The sequence below is a fragment of the Eubalaena glacialis genome, chromosome 2, assembly GCF_028564815.1.
Source record: "Eubalaena glacialis isolate mEubGla1 chromosome 2, mEubGla1.1.hap2.+ XY, whole genome shotgun sequence".
Lineage (NCBI taxonomy): Eukaryota > Metazoa > Chordata > Mammalia > Artiodactyla > Balaenidae > Eubalaena > Eubalaena glacialis.
In genome coordinates, this window is record NC_083717.1 from 195,720,167 (window position 1) to 195,747,052 (window position 26,886).

Here is a 26,886-nt window from a genome sequence, read left to right on the forward strand (position 1 = left end):
TTCATGTTAACATAGAAGGATATATAACAGGTGTCTTTATGTTTCAGTGGTTGGGGATGTGTTGTTAGGGTCTATTTAACCCTAGGAAAAATGTGTTAGGTCACCAGGACTAAAAAATGTTATTTTTCCTTTCAGGAGATAATTGGGGGCCATTATGCCTGGAGACCAGATCATATTATAATGCTGGAAGGAATATCCATTAGAGATGACCAATGGGCGATGGTAAAAAGAAGTGGTGAGATTTAAGTCATGTTGCTTTGCAGGTTACCAGGGATGGTCACAGCAAGAGGGTCTGACCATTGTGATCGGAGGGAGAAGGACTGATGGTGGTGGGCTTCATGGTGACCACGTGGACAGGTCCTTCTGATGGTCTCTGTGTTTTCCCTTATAAAATCTTGAGAGTATAAGCTCAGAATGAGGTGTGGACTTCAGGAACATTGAGACAGATGGTTTAGGTCATTTTGTATCTTTGTTGGAATCACTGAGCAAAGAAGAAGCAGGAACTACACTTGGAAATCAGAAGTGTCCTCGTGTGATATTAGATTTGTTGCCTTAGATGTTACTGAATGTAGAGAGATTCGCTGTCCTCACATTTCATCTTCTAGGTCCACTTGGAATCCAGTTTCAAATGTGAGGGATGTAGGTGAAACATTTATTATGAAACAACGTGATATCTAAATTTTAAGAGGTATAAGTCAAAATTATTGAACTGTGTTACTGAAATTGTAATTGTCAAACTCTTCTCTGGGGCCACATAAATTAAAATTAATAATAATAATTCAAGGTATTGATTTTGTTTTCAACCGTTGCTAAATCCATTGAATCATTCAAGTAACAATCATTCATAAACTCAGATCCATCACGGGTAAAATGTATTGTTAGAAAACGGTCATTCTAACTGATGAAATCTCACTCTCTCCTCAAGGATCTGTGTCCCTCTGGACACGCGGCATGGTTCTCATCAGCAAGACAGGAAGGAGGGTATATTGGTACATTTCTATTTTTCCAGAAGAGCATCTCTGAAGAAGTCCCCCCTCTGTTTACCCATTCCATCCTTGTAGTATCTGAAAGAGGCCTTTGAGTGTACTGTGACATGTTCCCACATAAATTTCCCATGGCTTAGGAAGTGAACGTTTAACTCCACTTTTCATTGTAATAGAAACACAACAAGTAATAATTGAGAAGCATAAAAAATACATTTAAAATTTACCCAAAGGCAAGCTAGAGATTGGCAGAAAATATTTGCAAAAGACATACCTAGTATATCTGATTGTTATCTAATATGTACCAAGAAGTCTTAAACTCAACAATAAGAAAGAAACAAAAGTATTAAAAAATGGGCTAAAATCCTTAACAGACACCTGACCAAAAAGACAAAGAGTTTGCAAATAAGGCTATGGGAGAACATTTATCACAGGGAAATGCCAATCAGAACAAGGACATATCCCAGAAAACTTACAAGAGTGGATCAAGTCAGGACTCTGAGTACCTTAAACACTGGGAGGATGTGGAGCGGCAGGGGGTCCATTCACTGCTGGTGGGGATACAAAACAGGATGCACCTTGGGAGCTATTTTGGTGGCTTCTTGCAAAACTAAACATACTCTTATTATGTTTCAGCAATAGTGCTCTTTTGTATGTACCTGAAAGACAATAAGCCTTTAGTCCAGAGAAAACCCTGCACAGGATGCTTACTTAGCTTTATTCATATTTGCCAAAATTTGGAAAGGACCAAGATGCCCTTTCCTAGGGAATGACTAATAAACTGTGTACATCCAGACAATGGACACTGAAATGTCACAGCAATTTGGAAGAAATATTGAAGGGTGAGATGGAAATGCAAAGAAGAGATGCCAGAAGAACACAACTGGCAAGGTGATGTCAGGAGTGTGAAAGTGGCCCGTGAAGACTGAGGTTCCTAAGAGGTTGTACAGAGTAAGGCTGAAGAGAAGACAACTTGGATTTGTCAGGAGGGAAATCTCCTCTGCCCCTCTTGAGTTCCTGAGGCTGGACTGATAATAAAACTAACAAAGACAGATTAACAGGAGAAAAGAAAAAAATTGTAAGCATAGGCATGGACGTGCCATAGAAATGGACCCAGAAGTGACCAAAGCAGGCAGCTTTTATATTTTTAGACCAAGATCCAATATTTGTGAGGAATTGGTAGAAGGAGGAAATGTATGCTTTTGGTGTGCAATTAGTGAAGAACCTAAGCAGCGTTTGGGCTGGCAGAGTCATTAAAGAAGGAACAAGGTTTGTTCATAGAGACATCCAGGCCTGAATTCCCCGTCCCTGGTGATAAGAGTGTCCCTGTGTGATGGAAAGCAGGGTCTGGCTGCTCGGTGCTGAAAAGCCAATAAAGAGGCAAAGTTGGTAGAAAGGAAAGTTTGCTTTATTTTGGCTGCCTGCAACCGGGGGTGGGGGACAGACTTCTCTCCAAAGGCCACCGCCACTGAGAATCTGTGGGAAAGGGCTTTTATAGGCAGAAGGAGGGGGCTACAGGCAGAACAAGAAGAGTCAACTCTGACAGTCATCTTGAAATTGGTCATGTGGTGGTCTGATCAGCCTCATCTTGATTGTTTTAAGTAGAGTTAATCTTCAGTTCCAGGGTCGGTTCGTTCCCATTTCTTTGAGGTCAGTTCTTGGAATTGTGGCAGCTTATGTCATGGCTACAGTCTGGTCATCATGCAGTTAACTTCTTCCTCCTGGTGGGAGTTTCAGCATCTACAATACAGCTCACGGGACATGGACAAGAATATTATCTATAGCCCTGGAGGAGGAACTAAAGTTCCTTGATTTGCTAAATGACTAAACTATTATTATTTTGTTTTGTTGCACAGTTTTCGTTTCTTTCTAGATTTTCTCAGTTCTCTGATTAAAGTTACTCTTAGGCTAAATTTTTTGCACAGAAAAAAGGCAGGCGGAGGGCATGGGGTAAAGGACCATTTCACTTCCACCTGTAGGTACAGGGAGAGCACCTTTCACATGGGAGGTTTATTTCTTGCTTCAGGGTGACAGGGAGGAAGGTCAGAATGTCCCTCTGCATTGGCTTTGTCTTATGTCACTTGGAGGCATATTTTGGGGTGGCCTACCCTGAGGCCCAACACTCAGGGCCTCTTTTATTATTTTGTTTTTACATATGCACACAAATCATGTGATGTAGGTGTCGGTTTACTTGAATCTTACAGATGTGAAGCTAAACTGCAGCCTGGAATTGGCAGGTGATGTGCTGGAGAGCACACATCAGGGCACAGTGAGACCTCCTTTCGAGGCCTGGGCTTCTCCACCCTGGACCTGGACGCCCCTGCAAATGTTCCTGGACAGAGTTGGGCCTGCCTGTGAGGCTGCAGGACTCTTCGTGGAATGAGAACCTGTGTGACGTTCCTGCATTTTAGTGTTCACCTACGATGCTGTGGTGAAGAAAGGAGAATAGATTTGTTTTCAGCAGCTTCTGAAAATTCTTGTTATTATCCACCTGACTATAAACTTTCCCTACCGACTACATATGTGTCTATTGGTAATAGCTTTGACGGTGAATATTTGACATAAAAGAAACTGCACAGTAGAACAGGATGCAGGTATTATCTAAGCGTATAGGGATTCTGTTGGACCTGGAAGCAAGGAGCACATGTAGAAACACGTCTACCCACGTCCCCTCTAATTGGCATCATTCCCAGTAACCCAGTGAGGATCTGGTGCTGCTCAGCTCATTTACATTTCTCAGGCAAGAGGTTAGCAGGCAAGTCAAGAGCCACCATCCTGGCAGGGACAGCTGGTCTACCAGTAGGGCAGAGCTGAGATATCATAATGAGGAAGGAAGAATATGTTCAACTGTTTATACATCCGCTGGGATAGTTTTGAAACGGGTCAATTTAGACAAGATTTAGACAAGGGAAAACCTGAATATCTAACTTTAAGTGAGTCTCTGCCTTTCATATATGACTTTTTTTTCCTATTTCAAAAAGTCTTTCTAATTCAGAGACTGAATGTGTAAGTAAAGAACCATGGATGAGTACAGAGAGGTTCCCCAGGGAAAACTGCTATATGGAGAGGAAACCCCAGACCCTGACAGGAAAGCAGCCCTTAACTACCATCTGCACCTGCTCCCGGGGCTGAAACACACAGTTGTATGTCCTGAGTGCCCCCTGCATTGCCCCTCCTGTCTCCCTGCAAGGAGGTTTGTGGCTGGGCTCACACTGACTTCCCCTCACTGTGTGTCTCTCGCACAGTAATACACGGCCGTGTCCTCAGATCTCATGCTGTTCATTTGCAGATACAGCGTGGTCTTGGAGTTGTCTCTGGAGATGGTGAATCGGCCCTTCACAGAGTCTGCATAGTATGTGTTGCCACCACTACTACTAATAACTGAGACCGACTCCAGCCTTTTCCCTGAAGCCTGGCGGACCCAGCTCATAGGATAGCTACTGAAGGTGAACCCAGAAGCTGCACAAGAGAGTCTCAGAGACCCCCCTGGCTGCACCAGGCCTCCCCCAGACTCCACCAGCTGCACCTCACACTGGACACCTGCAAACACAGAGACATCCTGGTCAGGAGACTGTCACACATCTACTGATTCCCTCATTCATATCCATTCACATCCTCAGTATCTCTTGCTCTCCATAAATTACCTTATAAAATAGCAACAAGGACAACCCAGCTCAGCCCAACTCCATGGTGAGTGTTCTGTCCTGAACCCTGAATGGGAGCACCTGGGAATCCCGGGCTGGAGCTGCTCTCCCAGAGCTTCAAGGCCAGGGCTGGGGCTGCTTTATATCAGCAGAGGAAGGACCCTATTTGCATGACCTTCTAGTATATAAGAGGCTATGTCATTGAACGTCCTCAGAAAAGGCAGGGTCTCAGAGCAGGTGTGAGAGTCTTGGATTTTGTGGTGTTGATAGCATTTGGGAAATATAACTTTCATTATGTGATTCTTCCAGAGTAAACACTTGGGACCCATAGGTCATTTTACATATGCACACACATCCTATGATGTAGCTGTCGTTGTTACCCTCATATTAGAGGTGTAAACTACACCCAGAGGTATAGAGGGTTTGTGGAGTGTCCAAGGATAAACATGGGGTGACCGTTAGATCCAGCATCTGCATCTGTGCTCTGGGCCAGGGTGTTCCCCTCAACCTACTCCAGGACAGAGTTGGACTTGCCGGGTGAGGTTTGCAGATCCCCCTCCTGTAATGGGATCATTATGACTTTGCTCTCTTGTAGTGTTTACCTAAAATATATGGAGAGGGTCAGGGTCCATGAGAAGTATTTTCAAGAGTCTCTTATGTTTCAGTATCTTTCCTTCACTCCTTCCCTCGCAAGTCATGCATTTCTTTATCTGTAATTACTTTAATGAGGCTCTTGACACATAATAAAGCGCACAAACTCAGAATGAACACTCTGATAAATACTGACGTAGGCATCAGCATTGTCAGCAGAGAACAGATCAATTCCTCTCATTATTTTCAGTAGTTTCTGGGTTTCCTCCTTCCTGTGCCTTCTTATCTTCCATCCTGTCCCCACATAACCATTGATCTTCCCTTGTTACTTCAGATTACTTTTCATTTTCTAGAATTTATAAAAGTGGGATCATATTATATGTATTTTTATTGTTATGGCTTATTTTGCTCAGCACAAATAGTTGTGAAGAGTATCATGTTTTTGTGTGTACCAAGAATCCTTGGTTTTAATAACAGGTGGCATTTAAAGAATGATCATGGCATGACTGTCTCATTTATTAAGCTGATGTGTGATATTGGAATTGTTTCCAGTTTCTGGGTGTTACAATAAAGCTGATACTCGTCTTGGAGATGTAGAGAGATGAGAAGCTGGGAAAATGCTTCTTATTTAATGTTCTTAAAACCACCTCAAAATGGAACAAGTTGCACATTATCAAAATCTCACCAATATATCAGATAATTATAGAAATAAGACAGCAACAAATTTAAATCTTGGAGAGAGACAAATGCTCACAGAATAACAAAGAATAAGAATATTAATCCTGACATAGGCTTCTGAATGGAATAAAAACTACTACAAGATTAAACTAGAAATGGATGCCTTGAGGTCGAGTGTGGTTAAGGTGTAATACTGTCCCAATGTCTCCTAACTAACTACCTCACCAGTGTCAGCGTGGTCCTGCTAAAGTGTGAATCAGATGGTGTTACCTCTCTTTTCACACAGGTGTGTCTTCCTACCTGGGACAGCCCAGGATTCCTGCCTGAGCTCTTAGGTCCTCCTGTATCATGGGGAGGAGGACCTTGGCTCTGGACTTGGATCTGCACTGTGTCATAGCATCTCCACTTACAGTGTGATCTTTGTCCCCTCATCCAGTCCAACTGTGCCATCCATTTCCCACGTATGAAATGGTGAAATAGGATCCCACGTGGAAATGACAAATAATGTTCCAGGTGTTGACTGACGCACAAAACCCTGCCACAACCCTTGACACTTTCCACAGACAGCAGCTCTTTATTTTGTTCACCGTGTCTGCTTTGGGAGGGCCTGGAGGAGAGGCCCATCCTGCCCCATGCAGGGTCACTGTGAGAGGCTCAAGTTCAGCTGCAGGATCTGCTCCCGTGATGCGCACTCAGGTGTAAGGGAGGGTGACCCTGACTGTAGGCTGGGAGCTCAGCCAGGTCTGAGGGCTGGGCCTTGTGTCCACCTCGTGTGGACATTGCTTGGGCTCTGACTTCCTTTCAGCAAGAGGACTGGGAGAGCTGAGTGGTCCCTGCATCAGAGCCCTTCCTCAGGGCAGTCACTTACACACCTAGACAGAGCTTAATATAAGATCTCAGAAGTCATGCTCCTAAAATTTACCTAACTGACTTGAAACATATCTCCATCATAGACTGCCCATGAATGATTGTGGTCTCTTCATTTCCAATTGAGAAAAAATGGAAGCCACAAATACGTTCTTCCATAAATTAGTAGATAAACAATGCGTGCTGTATCCATGCTGTGGAAGTGTAATCATCAATTGAAATATTAAACTATTATACCGTGAAAGGACATGAGGGAATCCTAAATGCATATTGCTAATTAAAAAACCGGTCTGAAAACGTTCAATTTCACCTATTTGGCCTTTGGGAAAAGGCAAGTCTATATATACAGCAAGCAGATGAGAATTTATCAGGAATTTCGGAGAAGGTCTTTGATAAGTGAAACATGGACAATATTTAAGGATCGTGAAATTCTTCTCTATGAAATTGCAGTGGTGGAAACATTGCACTATGAACTTGTCAAAATATATAAAGTAATAGCAGAAAGAGTGAACCTTATTGAATATAAATATAAATTTCATTTATAAGTCAGAGACTCAAGGATGGAATGATGCACACTGTATAGATGATACCTGATATCATAGTGAATCTATGAATTAACATGTCTGAAGAAGGTGGGAAAATAGGGTTTGACCTAAGTGACTTTGGAAATGAGTGGAGTCTGAAGGCTAAGTTCTAAGCCACTGCACATAAGCACTAGAGCCTGGTGGATAATTGTATTTCCATCAGGAGTCAGGCTAAGAATTCTGTTACTACTGTGCCTGTGGAATTGAACAATTAGTAGCTAGATGGCATCAGTGGAGTCAGGCTTCTCACTGTTGGATGGAAAGTAACAGACAAGCAAGGGAGAAAGGCTGGATTTACCCATGTGATGTTGCACTAGGATCGGAGATGTAAGCATGATCTCACATTTACCTTAACACAGGTCAGAAGGTGAGATACACAGATAGTTGCAGACGTGTGTGGGTATACGTGGTGTAGTGCGCACAGATATATTTCTAAGGTCTGTTAGCTTCTAGGGCCTAGAGGCAATGCCCCCAGTAGACAGGACACCAGCATTAGTATCCTAATACACACTCTTCTGGTTGCTAATACTATTCTCCAGAAAAGGATCCACAACTCATCTGAGGCATGGCAAATTCTAGGGCCGGAGAAGAGAATACACATGATTATCCTGCAGATTCTTGTAGCACCAGAAAGTAAGGAAGTGTTCACACAAATGGATGGGGGCCCATAAAGTGGATACAGGAGACAATCTGAAAGAGCTCCCCATGGCTGACAAGCGGTAACAATTACAGGAGCAAAGAAAATGCCTTAGTATATAACCTTTACACAAAGTATGAAACAAATATCTTGATTCATACTTATATAAAGAGATTGAATAAATGTATCTAATGCAGAAGGTAGGATAAATCTCCCTTAAGGAATAACGTCAGGTAACTCATCATGGTCATCCTCCCTTCAAGAAGGTGGACTTAACCCTCCATCCCTGAATGTGGCCTGGCGTAGGGATGTGGCAGAAATTATGGGTGTCCTTGAGTTTCATGATGAATTTTTAGGTATAATATCCCAAACATCATTCATAAAATAAATTTGTAATTTTTCTGTATCCATTAAAAATTCTGTTCTGAAAACAACAGCAACAGCAGCAATAACTTCACTGATAAGAGAATTAAAGCACAGACTTGGAGAATGTGCTTTCTAATATCATATTTATAAAGGACTTGTATCATGAATACACAGCAAATTCACAGCTCAACCACAGCAACAAAAAATGAAAATAATGAACATTGTGCCAGTGATCTGAAGATACTTCCACAAAGAAGAGGTAAAAGGTTTTAACAAGATTCTTCACTAAGGATACATAAAATAACACGATGATGAGATACTGCTACTCACTTATTGCAACAGTTAGAGCACAAAATAATAAGAAATTCAAATATCGGGGATGATGTAGTGCGAAAGGCCCCTCATCTGCTTGCTGGAAGGAATGCCAATGGCAGCCAATTGGAATATATTTGTCGATTTCTTAGAGAGAAAACCAGACACTCACCACGGGATTGAGGAGTGAGCTTGAAAAGTTTTTACAAAAATTGTTTGAATATTTATGTTGATACAAATAACTTCATACGGGTGCTTGTATCATCTTTACACATTTGAGCCTTTAGCACTCCCTAAAAATGGGTTATGTAGTCAGTTTTTATGGTTATTTTCCATATGATTAGGATATACCTGTTTCTGTTCCCTTTTATCTATCTCTCTATTTTATCTAATTATCTCTTATCAATCTCCACACTAGATAACAAGGTACAGGCAACACAGCCCACATGTTACAGCCCAACCTGTGTCCTGACACTTCAAAATGTCCTCTGGGGAGAGAATGACTCCAGTGCTGTATGGACACCAATTTCGGAATATAAACATGGTTCATACTATTCAAGTGAAAAGCATTGCATCAAACAGGACTGGGGAGATTTTCAGGATGAGAGGAATTGGAAATCCATCTGATGGTGGAAAGCAGATTTAAAGTTCAACAGTAAAAATTATTTATGTCATTAAACGATTAAAAGCTTGACAACTAATAGCAGAAAGTAGTGACCTAATCTTCAAATAAAGGTCTCATGAAGAAATATTTCTGTGCGGCTCGTCCAAAGATAGATCGGGAAAGACAGACAAGCCTGACTCCACGAAAAAAGTCTCAAGTTTAGAGACAAGAAAGTTCCCTGGAATCATTGTGGATGAGGCTTCCAGGGGCGGCAATGATCCAGTGGAGAAACCACCGCTTCTGAGAGAAAACCCCTCCATGCCATCCTCTGCACCTGCCCTGAAATTGGTCCTCTTTTTTCCCGATGACCCTGTGCGCCTCCTGGTGGTTGGAGCGGCCCCTGCAGGGAGGGTCGTGTCTGGACTCACCCTGACTTCTCACTGAGCCTCCTGGGACAGTAACACAGGGCTGTGTCCTGGGGCATCATGGAGCTGAGCTGCAGGGAAAACTGAATTTGTGAGGTGTCTCTGGAGGTGGAGAGTCATTTTTGGAGAGACAGGTCGTAGGCTGTGCTATTCCCAGAACCAAAGCACCCCAGTCACCCCAGCCCTTTCCCTGGGGGCTGAGGGATCCAGTCCCAGCAGTCAGCACTGTTTGTGATGGAGAATCCAGAGACTGAGCAGGTGAGGGAGAGGGTCTTCAATAGTCCTGGGCCCGATTCCTGCACCAGCACCTGGGACAGGACACCTGGGGAAGGAGAAACCATGAGACACCCACTTCGCAGATGTCACCCCATAATTTCAGCTTCCTCAGACCCAGGAGATGCTCACAGCTGAGGGATGCCAGCAAGAGGAGGAATGACCAGAAGGTTTTCATGCTCATTTTGATTAATACTTTGACTTTCAGAGAGTTATGTCAGTGAAGATGAGAATCCTGACTCTGCGTAGCACAGGTGCTTTGTTTTCCCCTTGAGCATGGGTGTGATGTGCAGGTGGGAAGCATTTTTCCATATAAAGATGGTCACGGCTGGTCCTTCTCTAGGGCTCTGGAGGAGGGTGCTGGCTGAGATCCAGGGTGGACACAGCTTCATGTCACCTCTGAAGAATGGGTGATGTTGGTTTTCCAATATGATACTTACATTTCCATATATGTCTATCTGCGTCTATATTATAGGTGTATTAGTTGGCTAGTGTGGCCATTACAGAATAACAGACTGGGTGGATTAAACAACAGAAATGTACTCCTCTCAGGCCTGGAGGCTAGAAGTCTAAGGTCACGGTGTCAGCAGGGTTGGGTCCTTCTCAGGCCTTTCTCCTTTGCTTGCAGATGGACCTCTTCTCACTGAATCCTCAGATGGTCTGTTCTCTGTGTGTCTGTGTGCATCCCTGGTTTACTTGTATGTTCATTATTACTCTTCTGAAGTGTGACAAAGACCCTTGACCACCCCTTAGCCAACAGGCTCCTTGTAATGCTCTTCTCAACTAGTCTTGACCTGTGAGCTTCTGTGTTTATATTTGCATGGCCAGGTTTTGTCAAGAACCCTGCTAAGTGAGAATAATGAGAATCTCCCACCCTTGAACTCTGATCACCCTCAGTATTTGATCAAATCCATGAAACCGCCTATCATAACCCACACGGTATCTGATCACCCTGGTCTCCCTTTAGCAAGAATCCTTGTGAGTCTATGAAACCAGAATCCCCTTAGCCTGTATTTCTTCTCTTAATAATTTCCAGTACACTCCACCCCACCCTCTTCTTGGCCATAAGCCCCCACTTGCCATGTTGTAGTTGGAATTAAGCCAAGCTTCCAAGGCTGCATCCCATAGGCAGCAGCGAGCTTTCTCTTCAGGTTTTGGATGAGATTTATATTGGAAACATGAGTATCATTTTCACCACCCATGGCCATATAACTCATGCCTGAATGAAGCTGATCTCTCATGTATATTTTCCCTAAGTCCACTCACAGCCATTTGTGCGTAGGGACACAAGACTGTCCTTCAGCACTATGCCTGGGACTACTTTAAACAATCGCCAAGAATCCCAGAAATGTGAAAAGCATGGCAGTAATTTGACCTCAGAAAGTGCTCAATTACATGACGGGAGTTGAAACAAGAAAAGAGAGCATCACCTTGACTGACCTCAGCTGACAATGTGTGTGTGTATGTGTGTGTGTGTGTGTTGGGTGATTCAAAGAACCGGCCACATTGTTAATGTCCATGAATGAGCACAAAATGACAGTGTTTATTTTGGGGTGCTCATAAAAGCTAGAAGTAGGTGAATTTGCAGATATGGAATCTGTGAATAGTGAGGATCATTGCATGTGCAGTATTGGAGCACTCGGGCATCAGAGTCTATAACACTGCCTGCTGCAGAATTCAAAATGTTTGCGCAGGTTGCCTGAAAGCAGGACGGTGTGTCTCTTCCTTCCACATGTACAAAAACAAAGCAACAATTAATACTGTTTAAAAATCTCATGTGCACTCGCAGGATATTTACAAGTTTCAAGAACTTCAGGCTCAAATTGAACCTTATGGTGAGCCGCAGGGTTGTTTTGAGCTCCGTTGAGAAAAAGATAAATAAAGAAATGAAAAACAGCCTTATTTCTTGAGTATTATATGTGTGTGTGCATGTGAATATATATATACACAACTATAATAAAAATAAAAATTAAGCAAATATGTACATGCACACAAAATTTTCTAGACACAACATAATCCACAACAATGAAACATTAGGACACAAAACAGGGTCCCCGGTGGAGCTCCTGGGCAGGAAGAGGAAAGCAGAGGTTCTAACAGGAATTCCCGCCCAGCCCCTCTCTGCACCTGCTGCAGGCCTCGGCCCTGTACTTGTTGGGTCCTGAGCGCCCCCTGGTGGTTACGGGCCTCCGTGCAGGGAGGTTTGTGTCTGGGCTCACACTGACTTCCCCTCACTGTGCCTTTCGCACAGTAATAGACGGCGGTGTCTTCAGTTGTCAGGCTGCTCAGTGATAAATAGACTTGGCTCTTGGAGGTGTCCCTGGTGATGCTGAGCCGGGACTTGAGAGTTGGGTTATAACATGCGCTTCCACCATAACCCATCACACCAACCCACTCCAGCCCCTTTCCTGGAGGCTGTCGGACCCAGGCTACACCATTGCTGGTTAATGAGAATCCGGAGACAGTGCAGGTGAGGGAGAGGGTCTGGGAGGGCTTCACCAGGCTGGGTCCCGACTCCTTCAGCTGCACCTGGGACAGGACACCTGTGGACAGAGAGAACCACAGTGACTCATGGGCTCAGATGCAGCTTCCCCATGTGTTCATGGCTGAATCCCTGAGACACTCACCTCTGGGAGCTGACACCAGAAAGAGGAAGAACCACAGTGGATTCATCTTCTTGCAGATGAGATTCATGAAGCCCAGAAAATGTCTTCAAGCATGAGGAGAAACCCGTATTTAAGTGAACTGGTACTTTGTTTTTACCTTGTGGTCTAAGGGGATATTTGCATATAGGAGGGACCTTTTTATAAAAAGCATCAAGTAGTGAAAGGAGGTCCCTGTACCTGGGGCTCCCCCTGTGAGCAGGGTGCTGACTGTGCCCTCAGAGAACTCAGCCCCCACCTGGGGTCCCCCTCCTGATGACTGGGGGACTCTTTGTCCAGGAATGAAATGATGCTGAAGGGCTAGTCAGGAAATCAGCTGTGCTCAAGGATTAATGGCAGATTTGGGGAATAGACTTTAATCCCACGGATGCATATATTTCACATAAATACCCATCCAACATTCAGGGTCCTCCAAGTTGTCAGACTCAGACTCTTGTTTTTTCCTTTCTGCATTACCTCATGTATATTTCCTGGATATGCAAGTATTTGAGAGAAACCATACATGTAATAATTACATTGAATTCAGACAAAGTTAGGTAAAATTTAACGTTTATCATAATTCACAACGGACTTCGTGTTTCCCTTAACTTGGGTGAACATTTCTTCACTTGAAACAGTTTAAATATTATCAAGAGTTGCTCTGGAGGTGGATTTATTCATAACAACTAAACACACAGTGTATTTGTGGACAAGGTAGTCATTCTTGCTGAGATGGTCATGGTTCTCAGCACTGCTGACTTGGCCAGTAGCCTGTCCTGCCTTTTTCCTGTGCACAACTGAGTATCTGCAGGAACACCGTGAGCTTCAGGGCTCCTTCCTTGCGGGTGGACATTGAGGAATCCCCAAGGCTACCAAGGACTAAGAACAGACAGCTACGGGAAGCTCCTCAGGACTCCAATATGCTGGGCAGGTGACCTGGTCACAGTGCACAGATTCACTCTTTCTAGAAATGTTCATTTCTAACTCTGTCACTGCCAGTGACATTGGAGGTCAGGGGACACAGTTCCCACTGCACTCGGTGAGAGAACACGCATGATTCTTGGAAGTCAACCTTCACAGTGAATGGCTTGCAGTGTATGAGGGCGTCATGGTCAGAGGAGAGCCCCCACCTCAGGAAGGAGCTTCCCTTGAAAAGTCCACGTGAGAGCAGCTTTCCCGAGTCCCTGGGTCAGTGAGTTTTGGAACTGTGCCTGAGGTCATATAAGTAAGTGGTGCTGGAGAGCAGAGCACAGCTCCATCCCATCTCACTGTGGGCACTGAGGATGTGGCCTCACCATCTGCATTTCATTCTGCAAGGATGTAAATTGGGGATCGCGATGGTAATGGTCTGTCTGAAATTTATGGTTGGTTTGCCAGGGTTGTTGAATGTTGTCATCAGTGTCATCAGTGGTGTTATCTCTCCTGGGAACCAGAAAAGACAAATGTGACTCCCCATCTCTGACTGACACCCTTGTACGTGTAGCACTGGCTCCATTCCTGCCCTGAGATGTCACACTTGTTGGTCTGGGGCAGGTCAGCTCTCCCTCAGCCCAGTGATTTCACCTGTACACTGACTGATGTCGAGCCTGCTGTCTATGAATTGATATTTCCTCCATACTCTTTCCTGAACAGAGTCTTTTATTGCTTCTATCATTTCAATAATATTAGTAGAGTTAATTAAATAATAAAGAATCTGCCTGCCCGAGTGTAGATAATAGGAGAGTCAACTAAAGCAGGATGGGCAAGAATCAGAGGATAAGTCTGGACCCTCTGGTCTGGACCTGAAAAGTGAGCCGAGATGCTGTGGGACAGGGGAGGGGAAGGGATGGCATCCAACACATAGAACCAGGTGAGGCCATTATTCTCCCGGTGGGAGCAGGGACTTCATCTGAACAGATGCACTAGCATCTGACCTGGCCTTCATGAGCTGGTGGACTGGAGGAGACCCATACAAATTCATGTTCACATAGAAGGAAATATAACAGGTGTCTTTATGTTTCAGTGCATGGGGATGTGTTGTTAGGGTCTATTTAACCCTAGGAATAATATGTTATGTCACCAGCACCAATAAAAGTTATTTTTTCCTTTGTGGAGATAATTGAAGACAATTATACCTGGAGACCAGATCATATTATAATGCTGGAGGGAATATCCATTAGAGATGCCCAAGGGGGACGGTAAAAAGAAGTGGTGAGATTTAAGTCATATTTTTTGCAGGTTACTAGTCATGGTCACACCAAGAGGTCCCAACCAGTGTGATGGGAGGGAGAAGGACAGATGGTGGTGGGCTTCATCATGACCACATGGACAGGTCCATCTGATGGCCTCTGTATTTCGCTTTATACACACTGGAGAGCACCAACTCACAATGGGGTATGGACTTCATGAGAGTTGAGGCCAGATGGCTGAGGACATTTAAGTTCTTTGCTGGAATCATTGAGAAAAGAAGAACCAGGAACTGTACATGGAAAACATCAGTGTTCCGGGTGATATTAGATTATTGGCCTTATATGTTACTGAATAGACAACGATTCACTGTCCTCACATTTCATCCTATAGTTCCACTTGGAATCCAGTTTCAGTCATGAGGGATGCAGCTGAAACTTATTTATAATGAAACTAAATGGTGCCTAAATTTTAAGAGGTATAAGTCAAAGCTATGGAAATGTGTTATTGACATTTTAATTGTCAATCTCTGCACTGGGGCAAAAGAAATTAAACCTAATAATAATAATTCAGAGAACCACTGATTTCGTTTTCAGCCATTGCTACATCCACAGAATAATTCAAATAACAATCATTCACAGCTTGAGATCCATCTCTGGTAAAAGTTAGGGTTAGCATAGGACAGGGAGATCAGCTCGGTGCTTTGCGACGACCTAGACGGGTGGGATAGGGAGGATGAGTGAGAGGCTCAAGAGGGAGGGGATATGGGGATATGTGTATGCATATGGCTGATTCACTTTGTTGTACAACGGAAAATAACACAGCATTGTGAAGCAATTATACTCCAATGAAGATGTATTTTTAAAAAAGTTAGGATTAGAAAATCGTATTTTAAAAAATTTAAAAATTTATTTATTTGGCTATATTGGGTCTTCTTTGCTGCGTGCAGACTTTCTCTAGTTGCGGCGAGCAGGGGCTACTCTTCGTTGCAATATGCGGGCTTCTCATTGTGGTGGCTTCTCTTGTTGTGGAGCACGGGCTCTAGGCGCTCAGGCTTCAGTAGTTGTGGCACGTTGGCTCAGTAGTTGTGGCTCACGGGCTCCAGAGCACAGGCTCAGTAGTTGTGGAGCACGAGCTTAGTTGCTCCGTGGCATGTGGGGTCTTCCCAGACCAGGGATCGAACCTGTGTCCCCTGCATTGGCAGGTGGATAGTTAACCACTGAGCCAGCAGGGAAGTCCCAGAAAACGGTGTTTCCAATAGATGAAATCTCACTCTCTCATGGAGGTTCTGTGTCTCTGTGGACACGCGGCATAGTTCTCATCAGCAAGACAGGGAGGAAGTTTGTTGAGGCATTTCATTTTATCCAGAAGAACATCTCTGGAGAAATCCATCCTCCATTTACCCACTTCATCCTTGTATGTAAAAGAGGTCTTTGAGTTCACTCTCACAAGTTTATGCATGAAGTTCCCCAAAGTTTAGGCAGTGAAAGTTCACTTAACTTCACTTTTCACTGAAGTAGAGACACCTAATAATTGAGAAGCATGAAAAAAACACATACATTTAAATTTTCCCAAAGACAAGCCACAGATTAGAAGAAAGTATTTGCCAAAGACATATATAGTATATCTGATTGTTATCTAAAATATGCAAAGTAGTCAATCTCAACTATAAGAAACAAGCAGACTATTAAATAATGGGGGCTTCCCTGGTGGTGCAGCGGTTAAGAATCCGCCTGCCAATGCAAGTGACAGGGGTTTGAGCCCTGGTCCAGGAAGATCCCTCATGCCGTGGAGCAACTAAACCCATGCGCCACAATTATCGAGCCTGCGCTCTAGAGCCTGCAAGCCACAACTACTGAGCCTGCGTTCTGCAACTACTGAAGCCCGTGCACCTAGAGCCTGTGCTCCGCAACAAGAGAAGCCACCGCAATGAGAAGCCCGCACACTGCAACGAAGAGTAGCCCCTGCTTGCCGCAACTACAGAAAGCCCGCGTGCAGCAACGAAGACCCAACACAGCCAAAAATAAAATATAGAAAATAAATAAATTTATTTTTAAAAGATGGGCAAAATTCTTTAACGGACACCTCACCAAAAAGACATACAGATTGCAAATGAAGCTATGGGAGAACATATGTCACAGGGAAATGCAAATTAAAACAACAAGGGTAGTTCCTGGCAAATGTACTAAAGTGGCCCGAATCAGGACACTGAAACCCTCAAGTACTGTGGAGTAGCAGGAGGCCCATTCAGCGTTGGTGGGGATGCAAAATGGGATGGAGCTTGGGAGACATTTTGGTGGCCTCTTACAAAATTAAACATACTCTTATCTCATGTTTCGGCAATAGTGCTCCTTTGTATGTATCTGAAAGAGAATAACACTTATGTCCAGAGAAAAACCACCACACGATGCTTACTTAGCTTTATTCATATTTGCCGAAATTTGGAAACAACCAGGATGACTTTTCATAGGTGAATATCAATAAACTCTGTACATCCAGCCAATGGACACTGAAATGTCACACAGTTTGGCAAGAAAACTCCAAGGTTGTGATGGAAATGCGAAGTAGAGATGCCAGAAGAACAAAACTGGCAAGGTGATGTCAGGAGTGTGAAAGTGGCCCAAGAGGAATGAGGCTCCTAAGAGGTTGTGCAGGGTGAGGCTGAAGAGAAGACAACTTGTGTTTGTCAGGAGGGAAATTTCCCTCTCTGCTCCTCTTGAGTTCTTGAGGCTGGACTAATTATGAAAGTGACAAAAACAGATTAGCAGGGGAAAAGAATAAATTTTAACCATGGACACGGACTTGTCATAGACATGGACCCAGAAGTAACCAAAGGAGGCCATTTTTATATTTCTAGACAAAAATCCAATATATTTGTGAGGAATTGACGGGACAAAGAAATGTGTTTTGGTGCTCAAAAAATTGTTCTAATTCTGTGAAAAATGCCATTGGTAATTTGACAGGGATTGCACTGAATCTGTAGATGGCTTTGGGTAGTATAGTCATTTTCACGATATTGTTTCTTCTCTATCTGTTTGTTCCATCTTTGATTTCTTTCATCAGTATTTTATAGTTTTCTGAGTACAGGGCTTTGACCTCCTTAGGTAGGTTTGTTCCTAGGAATTTTATTCTTTTTGTTGCAATGGTGAATGGGATTGTTTCCTTAATTTCTCTTTCTGATCTTTTGTTGTTAATGTATAGGAATGCAAGAGAGTTCTGTGCATTAGTTTTGTATCTTGCAACTTTAGCAAATTAATTGATTAGCTCTAGTTATTTTCTGGTAGCATCTTTAGGATTTTCTATGTATAGTATCATGCCATCTGCAAACAGTGACAGTTTTACTTCTTCTTTTCCAATTTGGATTCCTTTATTTCTTTTTCTTCTCTGATAGCCGTGGCTAGGACTTCCAAAACTATTTCGAATAAGAGTGGTGAGAGTGGACACCCTTGTCTTGTTCCTGATCTTAGAGGAAATGCTTTCAGGTTTTTACCATTTCACCATTGAGAATGATGTTTGATGTGGGTTTTTCATACATGGGCCTTTATTATGTTGAGGCAGGTTCCCTCTTTGCCCACTTTCTGGAGAGTTTTCTTTTTTATCATAAATGGGTGTTGAATTTTGTAAAAAGCTTTCTCAGCATCAATTGAGATGATCATGTGGTTGTTATTCTTCAATTTGTTAATATGGTGCATCACACTGATTGAGTTTTGTACACTGAAGAATCCTTGCATCCCTGGGATAAGTCCCACTTGATCATGGTGTATGATCCTTTTAATGTGTTGTTGAATTCTGTTTGCTAGTATTTTGTTGAGGAGTTTTGCATCTATATTCATCATTGATATTGGTCTGTAATTTTCTTTTTTTGTAGTATCTTTGTCTGGTTTTGGTATCAGAGTGATGGTGGCCTCATAGAATGAGTTTGGGAGTGTTCCTTCCTCTGCAATTTTGGAAGAGTTTGAGAAGGATGGGTGTAAGCTCTTCTCTAAATGTTTGATAAAATTCACCTGTGAAGGCATCGGATCCTGGACTTCTGTTTGTTGGAAGATTTTTAATCACAGTTTCAATGTCATTACTTGTGATTGGTCTGCTCTGCTCATATTTTCTATTTCTTCCTGGCTCAGTCTTGGAAGGTTATACCTTTCTAAGAATTTGTCCATTTCTTCGAGGTTGTCCATTTTATTGGCATGGAGTTGCTTGTAGTAGTCTCTTAGGATGCTTTGTTTTCCTGCGTTTTCTGTTGTAACCTCTCCTTTTTCATTTGTAAGCTTATTGGTTTGAGTTCTCGCCCTCTTTTTCTTGATGAGCCTGGCTAATGGTTTATCAATTTTGTTTATCTTCTCAAAGAAGCAGCTTTTAGTTTTATTGATCTTTGCTATTGTTTTCTCTGTTTCTATTTCAGTTATTTCTGCTATGATCTTTATGATTCTTTCCTTCTACTAATTTTGGGTTTTGTTTGTTCTTCTTTTTCTAATTCCTTTAGGTGTAAGGTTAGATTGTTTATGTGAGATGTTTGTTGTTTCTTGAGGTAGGATTGTATTGCTATAAACTTCCCTCTTAGAACTGCTTTTGCTGCATCCCATAGGTTTTGGATCGTCGTGTTTTCATTGTCATTTGTCTCTAGGTATTTTTTGCTTTCCTCTTTGATTTCTTCAGTGATCTCTTGGTTATTTAGTAACGTATTGTTTAGCCTCCATGTGTTTGTGCTTTTAAGGATTTTTTTCCCCTGTAAGTGATCTCTAATCTCATAGCGTTGTGTTCAGAAAAGATGCTTGATATGATTTCAATTCTCTTAAATTTACTGAGACTTGATTTGTGACCCAAGACGTGATCTATCCTGGAGAATGTTTCGTGCGCACTTGAGAAGGACGTGTAAACTGCTGTTTTTGGATGGAATGTCCTATAAATATCAATAAAATCTATCTGGTCTATTGTGTCTTTTAAAGCCTGTGTTTCCTTATTAATTTTCTGCTTGGATGATCTGTCCATTGGTGTAAGTGAGGTGTTAAAGTCCCCGACTATTATTGTGTTACTGTCGATTTCCTCTTTTACAGCAGTTTGCAGTTGCCTTATGTATTGAGGTGCTCCTATGTTGGGTGAATATATATTAATAATTGTTATATCTTCTTCTTGGATTGATCCCTTGATCATTATGTAGTGTCCTTCCTTGTCTCTTGTAACAGTCTTTATTTTAAAGTCTATTTTATCTGATATGAGTATTGCTACTCCAGCTTTCTTTTGATTTCCATTTTCATGGAATATCTTTTTCCATCACCTCACTTTCCATGTGTATGTGTCCCTAGGTCTGAAGTGGGTCTCTTGTAGACAGCATATATATGGGTTTTGTTTTTGTATCCATTCAGCGAGACTGTGTCTTTTGGTTGGTGCATTTAATCCATTCACGTTTTAGGTAATTATCGATATGTATGTTCCTACTACCATTTTCTTAATTGTTTTGGGTTTGCTTTTGTAGGTCCTTTTCTTCTCTTGTGTTTCCCACTTAGAGAAGTTCCTTTAGCATTTGTTGTAGAGCTGGTTTGGTGGTTCTCTTAGCTTTTGCTTGTCTGTAAAGTTTTTGATTTCTCCATTCAATCTGAATGAGATCCTTGCTGGGTAGAGTAATCTTGGTTGTAGGTTCCTCCCTTTCATCACTTTAAATATCTCATGCCACTCCCTTCTAGCTTGTGGAGTTGCTGCTGAGAAATCAGCTGTTAACCTTATGGGAGTTCCCTTGTATTTTATTTGTCGTTTTTCCCTTGTTGCTTTCAATAACTTTTCTTTGTCTTTAATTTTTGCCAATTTGATTACTATGTTTCTCAGTGTGTTTCTCCTTGGGTTTACCCTGTATGGGACACTCTGCACTTCCTGGACTTGGGTGGCTATTTCCTTCCCACGTTAGGGAAGTTTTCAACTATAATCTCTTGAAGAACTTTCTCGGGTCCTTTCTCTCTCTCTTCTCCATCTGGGACCCCTATAATGTGAATGTTGTTGCATTTAATGTTGTCCCAGAGGACTCTTAGGCTGTCTTCATTTCTTTTCATTCTTTTTTCTTTATTCTGTTCCACAGCAGTGAATTCCACCATTCTGTTTGCCAGGTCACTTTTCCGTTTTTCTGCCTCAGTTATTCTGCTATTGATTCCTTCTAGTGTATTTTTCATATCAGTTATTGTATTGTTCATCTCTGTTTGTTTGTTCTTTAATTCTTCTAGGTCTTTGTTAAATATTTCTTGCATCTTCTCGATCTTTGCCCCATTCTTTTTCCGAAATCCTGGATCATCTTCATGATCATTATTCAGAATTCTTTTTCTGGAAGGTTCCCTGTCTCCACTTCATTTAGTTGTTTTTCTGGGGTTTTATCTTGTTCCTTCATCTGGTACATAGCCCTCTGCCTTTTTATCTTGTCTATCTTTCTGTGAGTGTGGTTTTTGTTCCACAGGCTGCAGGATTGTAGCTCTTCTTGCTTCTGCCGTCTGCCCTCTGGTGGATGAGGCTATCTAAGAGGTTTGTGCAAGTTTCCTGATGGGAGGGACTTGTGGTGGGTAGAGCTGGTTCTTGCTGTGGTGGGCAGAGCTCAGTAAAACTTTAATCCACTTGTCTGCTGATAGGTGGGGCTGGGTTCCCTCCCTGTTGGTTGTTTGGACTGAGGCGACCCAACACTGGAGCCTACCCGGGCTCCTTGGTGTAGCTAATGGCGGAGTCGGGGAGGGCTCACGCCAAGGAGTACTTCCCAGCACTTCTGCTGCCAGTGTCCTTGTCCTCACGGTGAGACACAGCCACACCCCCCCCCGCCTCTGCAGGAGATCCTTAAACACTAGCAGGTAGGTCTGGTTCAGTCTCCTATGGGGTCACTGCTTCTTCCTCTGTCTCCTGATGCGCACACTATTTTGTGTGTGTCCTCCAAGAGTGGAGTCTCTGTTTCCCTCAGCCCTGTCGAAGTCCTGCAATCAAATCCCACTAGGCTTCAAAGTCTGATTCTCTAGGAATTCCTCCTCCCGTTGCCGGACCCACAGATTGGGAAGCCTGATGTGGGGCTCAGAACCTTCACTCCAGTGGGTGGACTTCTGTGGTATAAGTGTTCTGCAGTTTGTGAGTCACCCACCCAGCAGTTATGGGATTTGATTTTATTGTGATTGCGCCCCTCCTACCATCTCCTTGTGCCTTGTCCTTTGTCTTTGGATGTGGGGTATCTTTTTTGGTGAGTTCCACTGTCTTCCTGTCAATGATTGTACAGCAGTTAGTTGTGATTCCGGTGCTGTCACCAGAGGGAGTGAGAGCACGTCCTTCTACTCCACCATCTTGAACTCACTCTCCTCCCTCGGCAATTTTTTTTGAAGAGTTTGAGAAGGATTGGTGTTAGCTCTTCTCTAAATGTTTGATAGAATTCGCCTGTGAAGCCACCTGGTCCTGGACTTTTGTTTGTTGGAATATTTTAAATCACTGTTTCAATTCCATTACTTGTGATTTGTCTATTCATATTTTCTACTTCTTCCTGGTTCAGTCTTGGAGGGTTGTACCTTTTAAGAATTTGTCCATTTCTTCCAGGTTGTTTATTATCAGCTGAGCCCCAGGGACTGTGTGACAAAGAAGAAGAGGTGAAATCTCTCCTCACAGCTGTGTGAACTGCAGAGATACACCTCTGCTGACGGCTTCTTAAATTCACCACCTGGGAAACATTTGAAAGGACAAGTGCTCTTGCAGCTAGGACGGATCTGGCTTTAGCAGCTTGGGCTTTCTGGGCATGTACATGCCGAGGTTGGGCCAGACCAGAGTCCAAGCTGCTTCCATAGCTCCCATAGCGGGGTCCAGGTGCATGACTACTGCAGTCCAGGACCTGAGTTCAGTAGACCTTTGCCAGTGGTCTGGTGAAAACAATGCCTGAGAGTCACCAGAGCCAACTGCCTACACACCCACAGTTAAGTTGGGACCAAGAGCAGTGCCAACCCACCATCACCCTGATACCAAAACCAGACAAAGATACTACAAAGAAAGAAAATTACAGACCAATATTGTTGATGAACATAGATGCAAAAATCCTCAAGAAAATGCTAGCAAACAGAATCCAAAAGCACATGAAAAGGATCATACACCATGATCAAGTGGGATTCATCCCAGGGATGCAAGGATTCTTCAATATACGCAAATCAATCAATGTGATACACCATATTAACAAATTGAAGGAGAAAAACCATATGATCATCTCAATAGATGCAGAAAAAGCTCTTGACAAAATTCAACACCCATTTATGATAAAAACTCTCCAGAAAGTGAGCATAGAGGGAACCTACCTCAACATAATAAAGGCCATATATGACAAACCCACAGCAAGCATCATTCTCAATGGTGAAAAACTGAAAGCATTTCCTCTAAGATCAGGAACAAGACAAGGATGTCCACTCTCGCCATTCTTATCCAACATAGTTTTGGAAGTCCTAGCCACTGCAATGAGAGAAGAAAAAGAAATAAAAGGAATCCAAATTGGAAAAGAAGAAGTAAAACTGTCACTGCTTACAGATGACATGATACTCTACATAGAGAATCCTAAAGATGCCACCAGAAAACTAGTAGCATTAATCAATGAATCTGGTAAAGTTGCAGGACACAAAATTAATGCACAGAAATCTCTTGCATTCCTATACACTAATGATGAAAAATCTGAAAGAGAAATTAAGGAAACAATCCCATTTACCATTACAACAAAAAGAATAAAATAGCTAGGAATAAACCTACCTAGGGAGATAAAAGACCTGTATGCAGAAATCTATAAGCCACTGATGAAAGAAATTAAAGATGATACAATCAGATGGAGAGATATACCATGTTCTTGGATTGGAAGAATCAATATTTTGAAAATGACTATATTACCCAAAGCAATCTACAGATTCAATGCAATCCCTATCAAATTATCAATGGCATTTTTTAGAGAACTAGAACTAAAAATCTTAACATTTGTATGGAGACACAAAAGACTCTGAATAGCCAAAGCGGTCTTGAAGGAAAAAAACAGAGCTGAAGGAATCAGGCTCCCTGACCTCAGACTATAGTATAAAGCTACAGTAATCAAGACAGCATGGTACTGGCACAAAAACAGAAATATAGATCAATGGAAGAGGATAGAAAGCCCAGAGAGAAACCCACGCACCTATGGTAAACTAATCTATGACAAAGGAGGCAAGGATATACAATGGAGAAAAGACAGTCTCTTCAATAAGTGGTGCTGGGAAAACTGGACAGCTACATGTAAAAGAATGAAATTAGAACACTCCCTAACACCATACACAAAAATAAACTGAATGGATTAGAGACCTAAATGTAAGACCGGACACTATAAAACTCTTAGAGGAGAACATAGGAAGAACACTCTTTGACATAAACCACAGCAAGATCTTTTTTGATTTACCTCCTAGAGTAATGGAACTAGAAACAAAAATAAATAAGTGGGACCTAATGAAACTTAAAAGCTTTTGCACAGCAAAGGAAACTACAAACAAGACGAAAAGATAGCACTCAGAATGGGAGAAAATATTTGCTAACGAATCAACAAAAGATTAATCTCCAAAATATATAAACAGCTCCTGCAGCTCAATATTAAAAAAAACAAACAACCCAATCCAAAAATGGGCAGAAGAGCTAAAGAGACATTTCTTCAAAGAAGACATACAGATGGCCAAGAAGCACATGAAAAGCTGCTCAACATCCCTAATTATTAGAGAAATGCAAATCAAAAATACAATGAGGTATCACCTCACACCAGTTAGAATGGGCATTACCAGAAAATCTACAAACAACAAATGCTGGAGAGGGTGTGGAGAAAAGGGAACCCTCGTGCACTGTTGGTGGGAATGAAAATTGATACAGCCACTATGGAGGACAGTATGAAGGTTCCTTCAAAAACTAAAAATAGAATTACCATTTGACCCAGCAATCCCACTACTGGGCATATACCCTGAGAAAACCATAATTCAAAAAGACACATGCACCCCAATGTTCATTGCAGCACTATTTACAATAGCCAGGTCATGGAATCAACCTAAATGCCCATCGACAGACTAATGGATAAAGAAGATGTGGTCAATATATACAATGGAATATTACTCAGCCATTTAAAGGAACGAAATTGGGTCATTTGTAGAGATGTGGATGCATCTAGAGACTGTCATACAGAGTGAAGTAAGTCAGAAAGAGAAAAACGAATACCACATGCTAACGCATATATGTGGAAGCTGGAAAAATGGTACAGATGAAACAGTTTGCAGGGCAGAAATAGAGACACAGATGCAGAGAACATACGTATGGACACCAAGGGGGGAAAGTGGCGGGGGGAGGGGGTGGTGGTGTGATGATTTGGGCGATTGAGATGGACATGCATACACTAATATGTATAAAATGGATAACTAATAAGAACCTGCTGTATAAAAAAATAAATAAAATTAAATTTAAAAAATGTATTAAAAAAAAAATAGCAGGGCCAACAGCAGGAGAACTGCACTTTCTTGAATCACCTTAATTCAGGGCAATCAATATGCCATTGAGACACATTTTGTGGTAGCCTACACTGGGTCCAACACTCAGGGCCTGTTTTATTTTTTTATTTCTTCTACATATGCCAACGGAGCATGTGATGTAGGTATCAGTTTCCGTGCATCTAGCAGGTGTGAAGATAAACTGCAGCCTGGATTTGGTAGATAATGTGCTGGAGAGCACACATCAGGGAACAGTGAGACCTCCTATCCAAGCCTGAGCTTCTCGCACTGGACCTGGCCACCCTGTGGCGGCCCCTGGGCAGAGGTGGGCCAGCCTAGTGAGGCTGCAGGCCTCTCTTTCTGGAAAGAGAATATGTGTTACTTTCCTGCATTCTTGTGCTCCCCTAAGGCACCGTGGTGAAGAAAGGAGCATAGATTTGTTTTCAGCAGTTTCTGAAAATGCTTATTGTTCACCTGACTGTAACCTTTCCCTACCAATTATCTGTGTCTCTTGGTAATAGCTTTAATGATGAATGTTTCACATAAAATAAAATGCACAGTAGAACAAGATGCAGTTATTATCTAAGGCTATAGGGGTTCTCTTGGATCTGGAAGCAAGGAGCACACGTAGAAACCCACCCACCCACGTCCCCTCTAACTGGCATCATTCCCAGTGACCCACTGAGGATCCGGTGCTGCCTCTCATCTCATTTATGCTTCTGTGCAAGAGGTTAGCAGGCAGGCAAAGAGCCACCATCCTGACAGGGACAGCTGGTCTACTAGTAAGGCAGGGCTGAGATCTCACAACTAGGAAGAGAGAATATGTTCAACTCTTAATAAATCCACTATGATTCTTTTGAAACTGCTCAATTTAGACAGATTTAGACAAGGGAAAACCTGCATATCTAACTGTAAGTGACTCTCTGCCTTTTGTATTTGAGACATTTTTCCCCTCCTACTTCGAAAAGCCTTTCTAATTCGGAGACTGAATGTGTAAGCACAGAACCACAGGTCCAGAGATGTTCCGCAGGGAAAACTAGTATATGGAGAAGAAACCTGAGACCCTGACATGACACCAGCCCTTAACTACCAACTGCTCCTGGGGCTGAAAGGCAATATTGGTGAGTCCTGAGTGCCCACCCCTGGGGAGGGGTCTTGAGCGTCCCCTGCATCCTCCCTGATATCTCCCTGCAGAGAGGATTGTGTCTGGGCTTACACTGACTTCCCCTCACTGTGTATCTTTCGCACAGTAATAAATGGCCATGTCTTCAACTCTCAGTGAATCTGCCCTTCACAGAGTCTGCATAGTTTGTGCCATCACCACTATCACTAATGTATGAGACCCAGTCCAGCCCCTTCTCTGGAGCCTCGAGGACCCAGTGCATCTAGTAGCTACTGAAGGTGAATCCAGAGGCTGCACAGGAGAATCTCAGAGACCCCCCTGGCTGCACCAAGCATCCCCCACACTCCACCAGCTGCACCTCACACTGGACACCTGCAAACACAGAGACATCCTGGTCAGGAGACTGTCACACATCCACTGATTCCCTCACTCATATCCACTCACATCCTCAGTATCTCTTGCTCTCCATAAATTACCTTGTAAAATAGCAACAAGGACAACCCAGCTCAGCCCAAACTCCATGGTGAGTGTTCT

The 26,886-nt window shown here is 42.7% G+C and overlaps 2 gene segments (V, D, J or C); both read right to left on the reverse strand.

Annotated features, from left to right (window-relative positions):
* LOC133084762 (immunoglobulin heavy constant mu-like) overlaps positions 1-26,886 on the reverse strand; it is a 266,145-nt gene that overhangs the window by 89,455 nt on the left and 149,804 nt on the right.
* On the reverse strand, positions 4,207-26,874 carry LOC133084768 (immunoglobulin heavy variable 3-23-like). The segment is given in 2 exon segments: positions 4,207-4,523; positions 26,829-26,874. Coding segments are annotated over 2 exon segments (363 nt in total).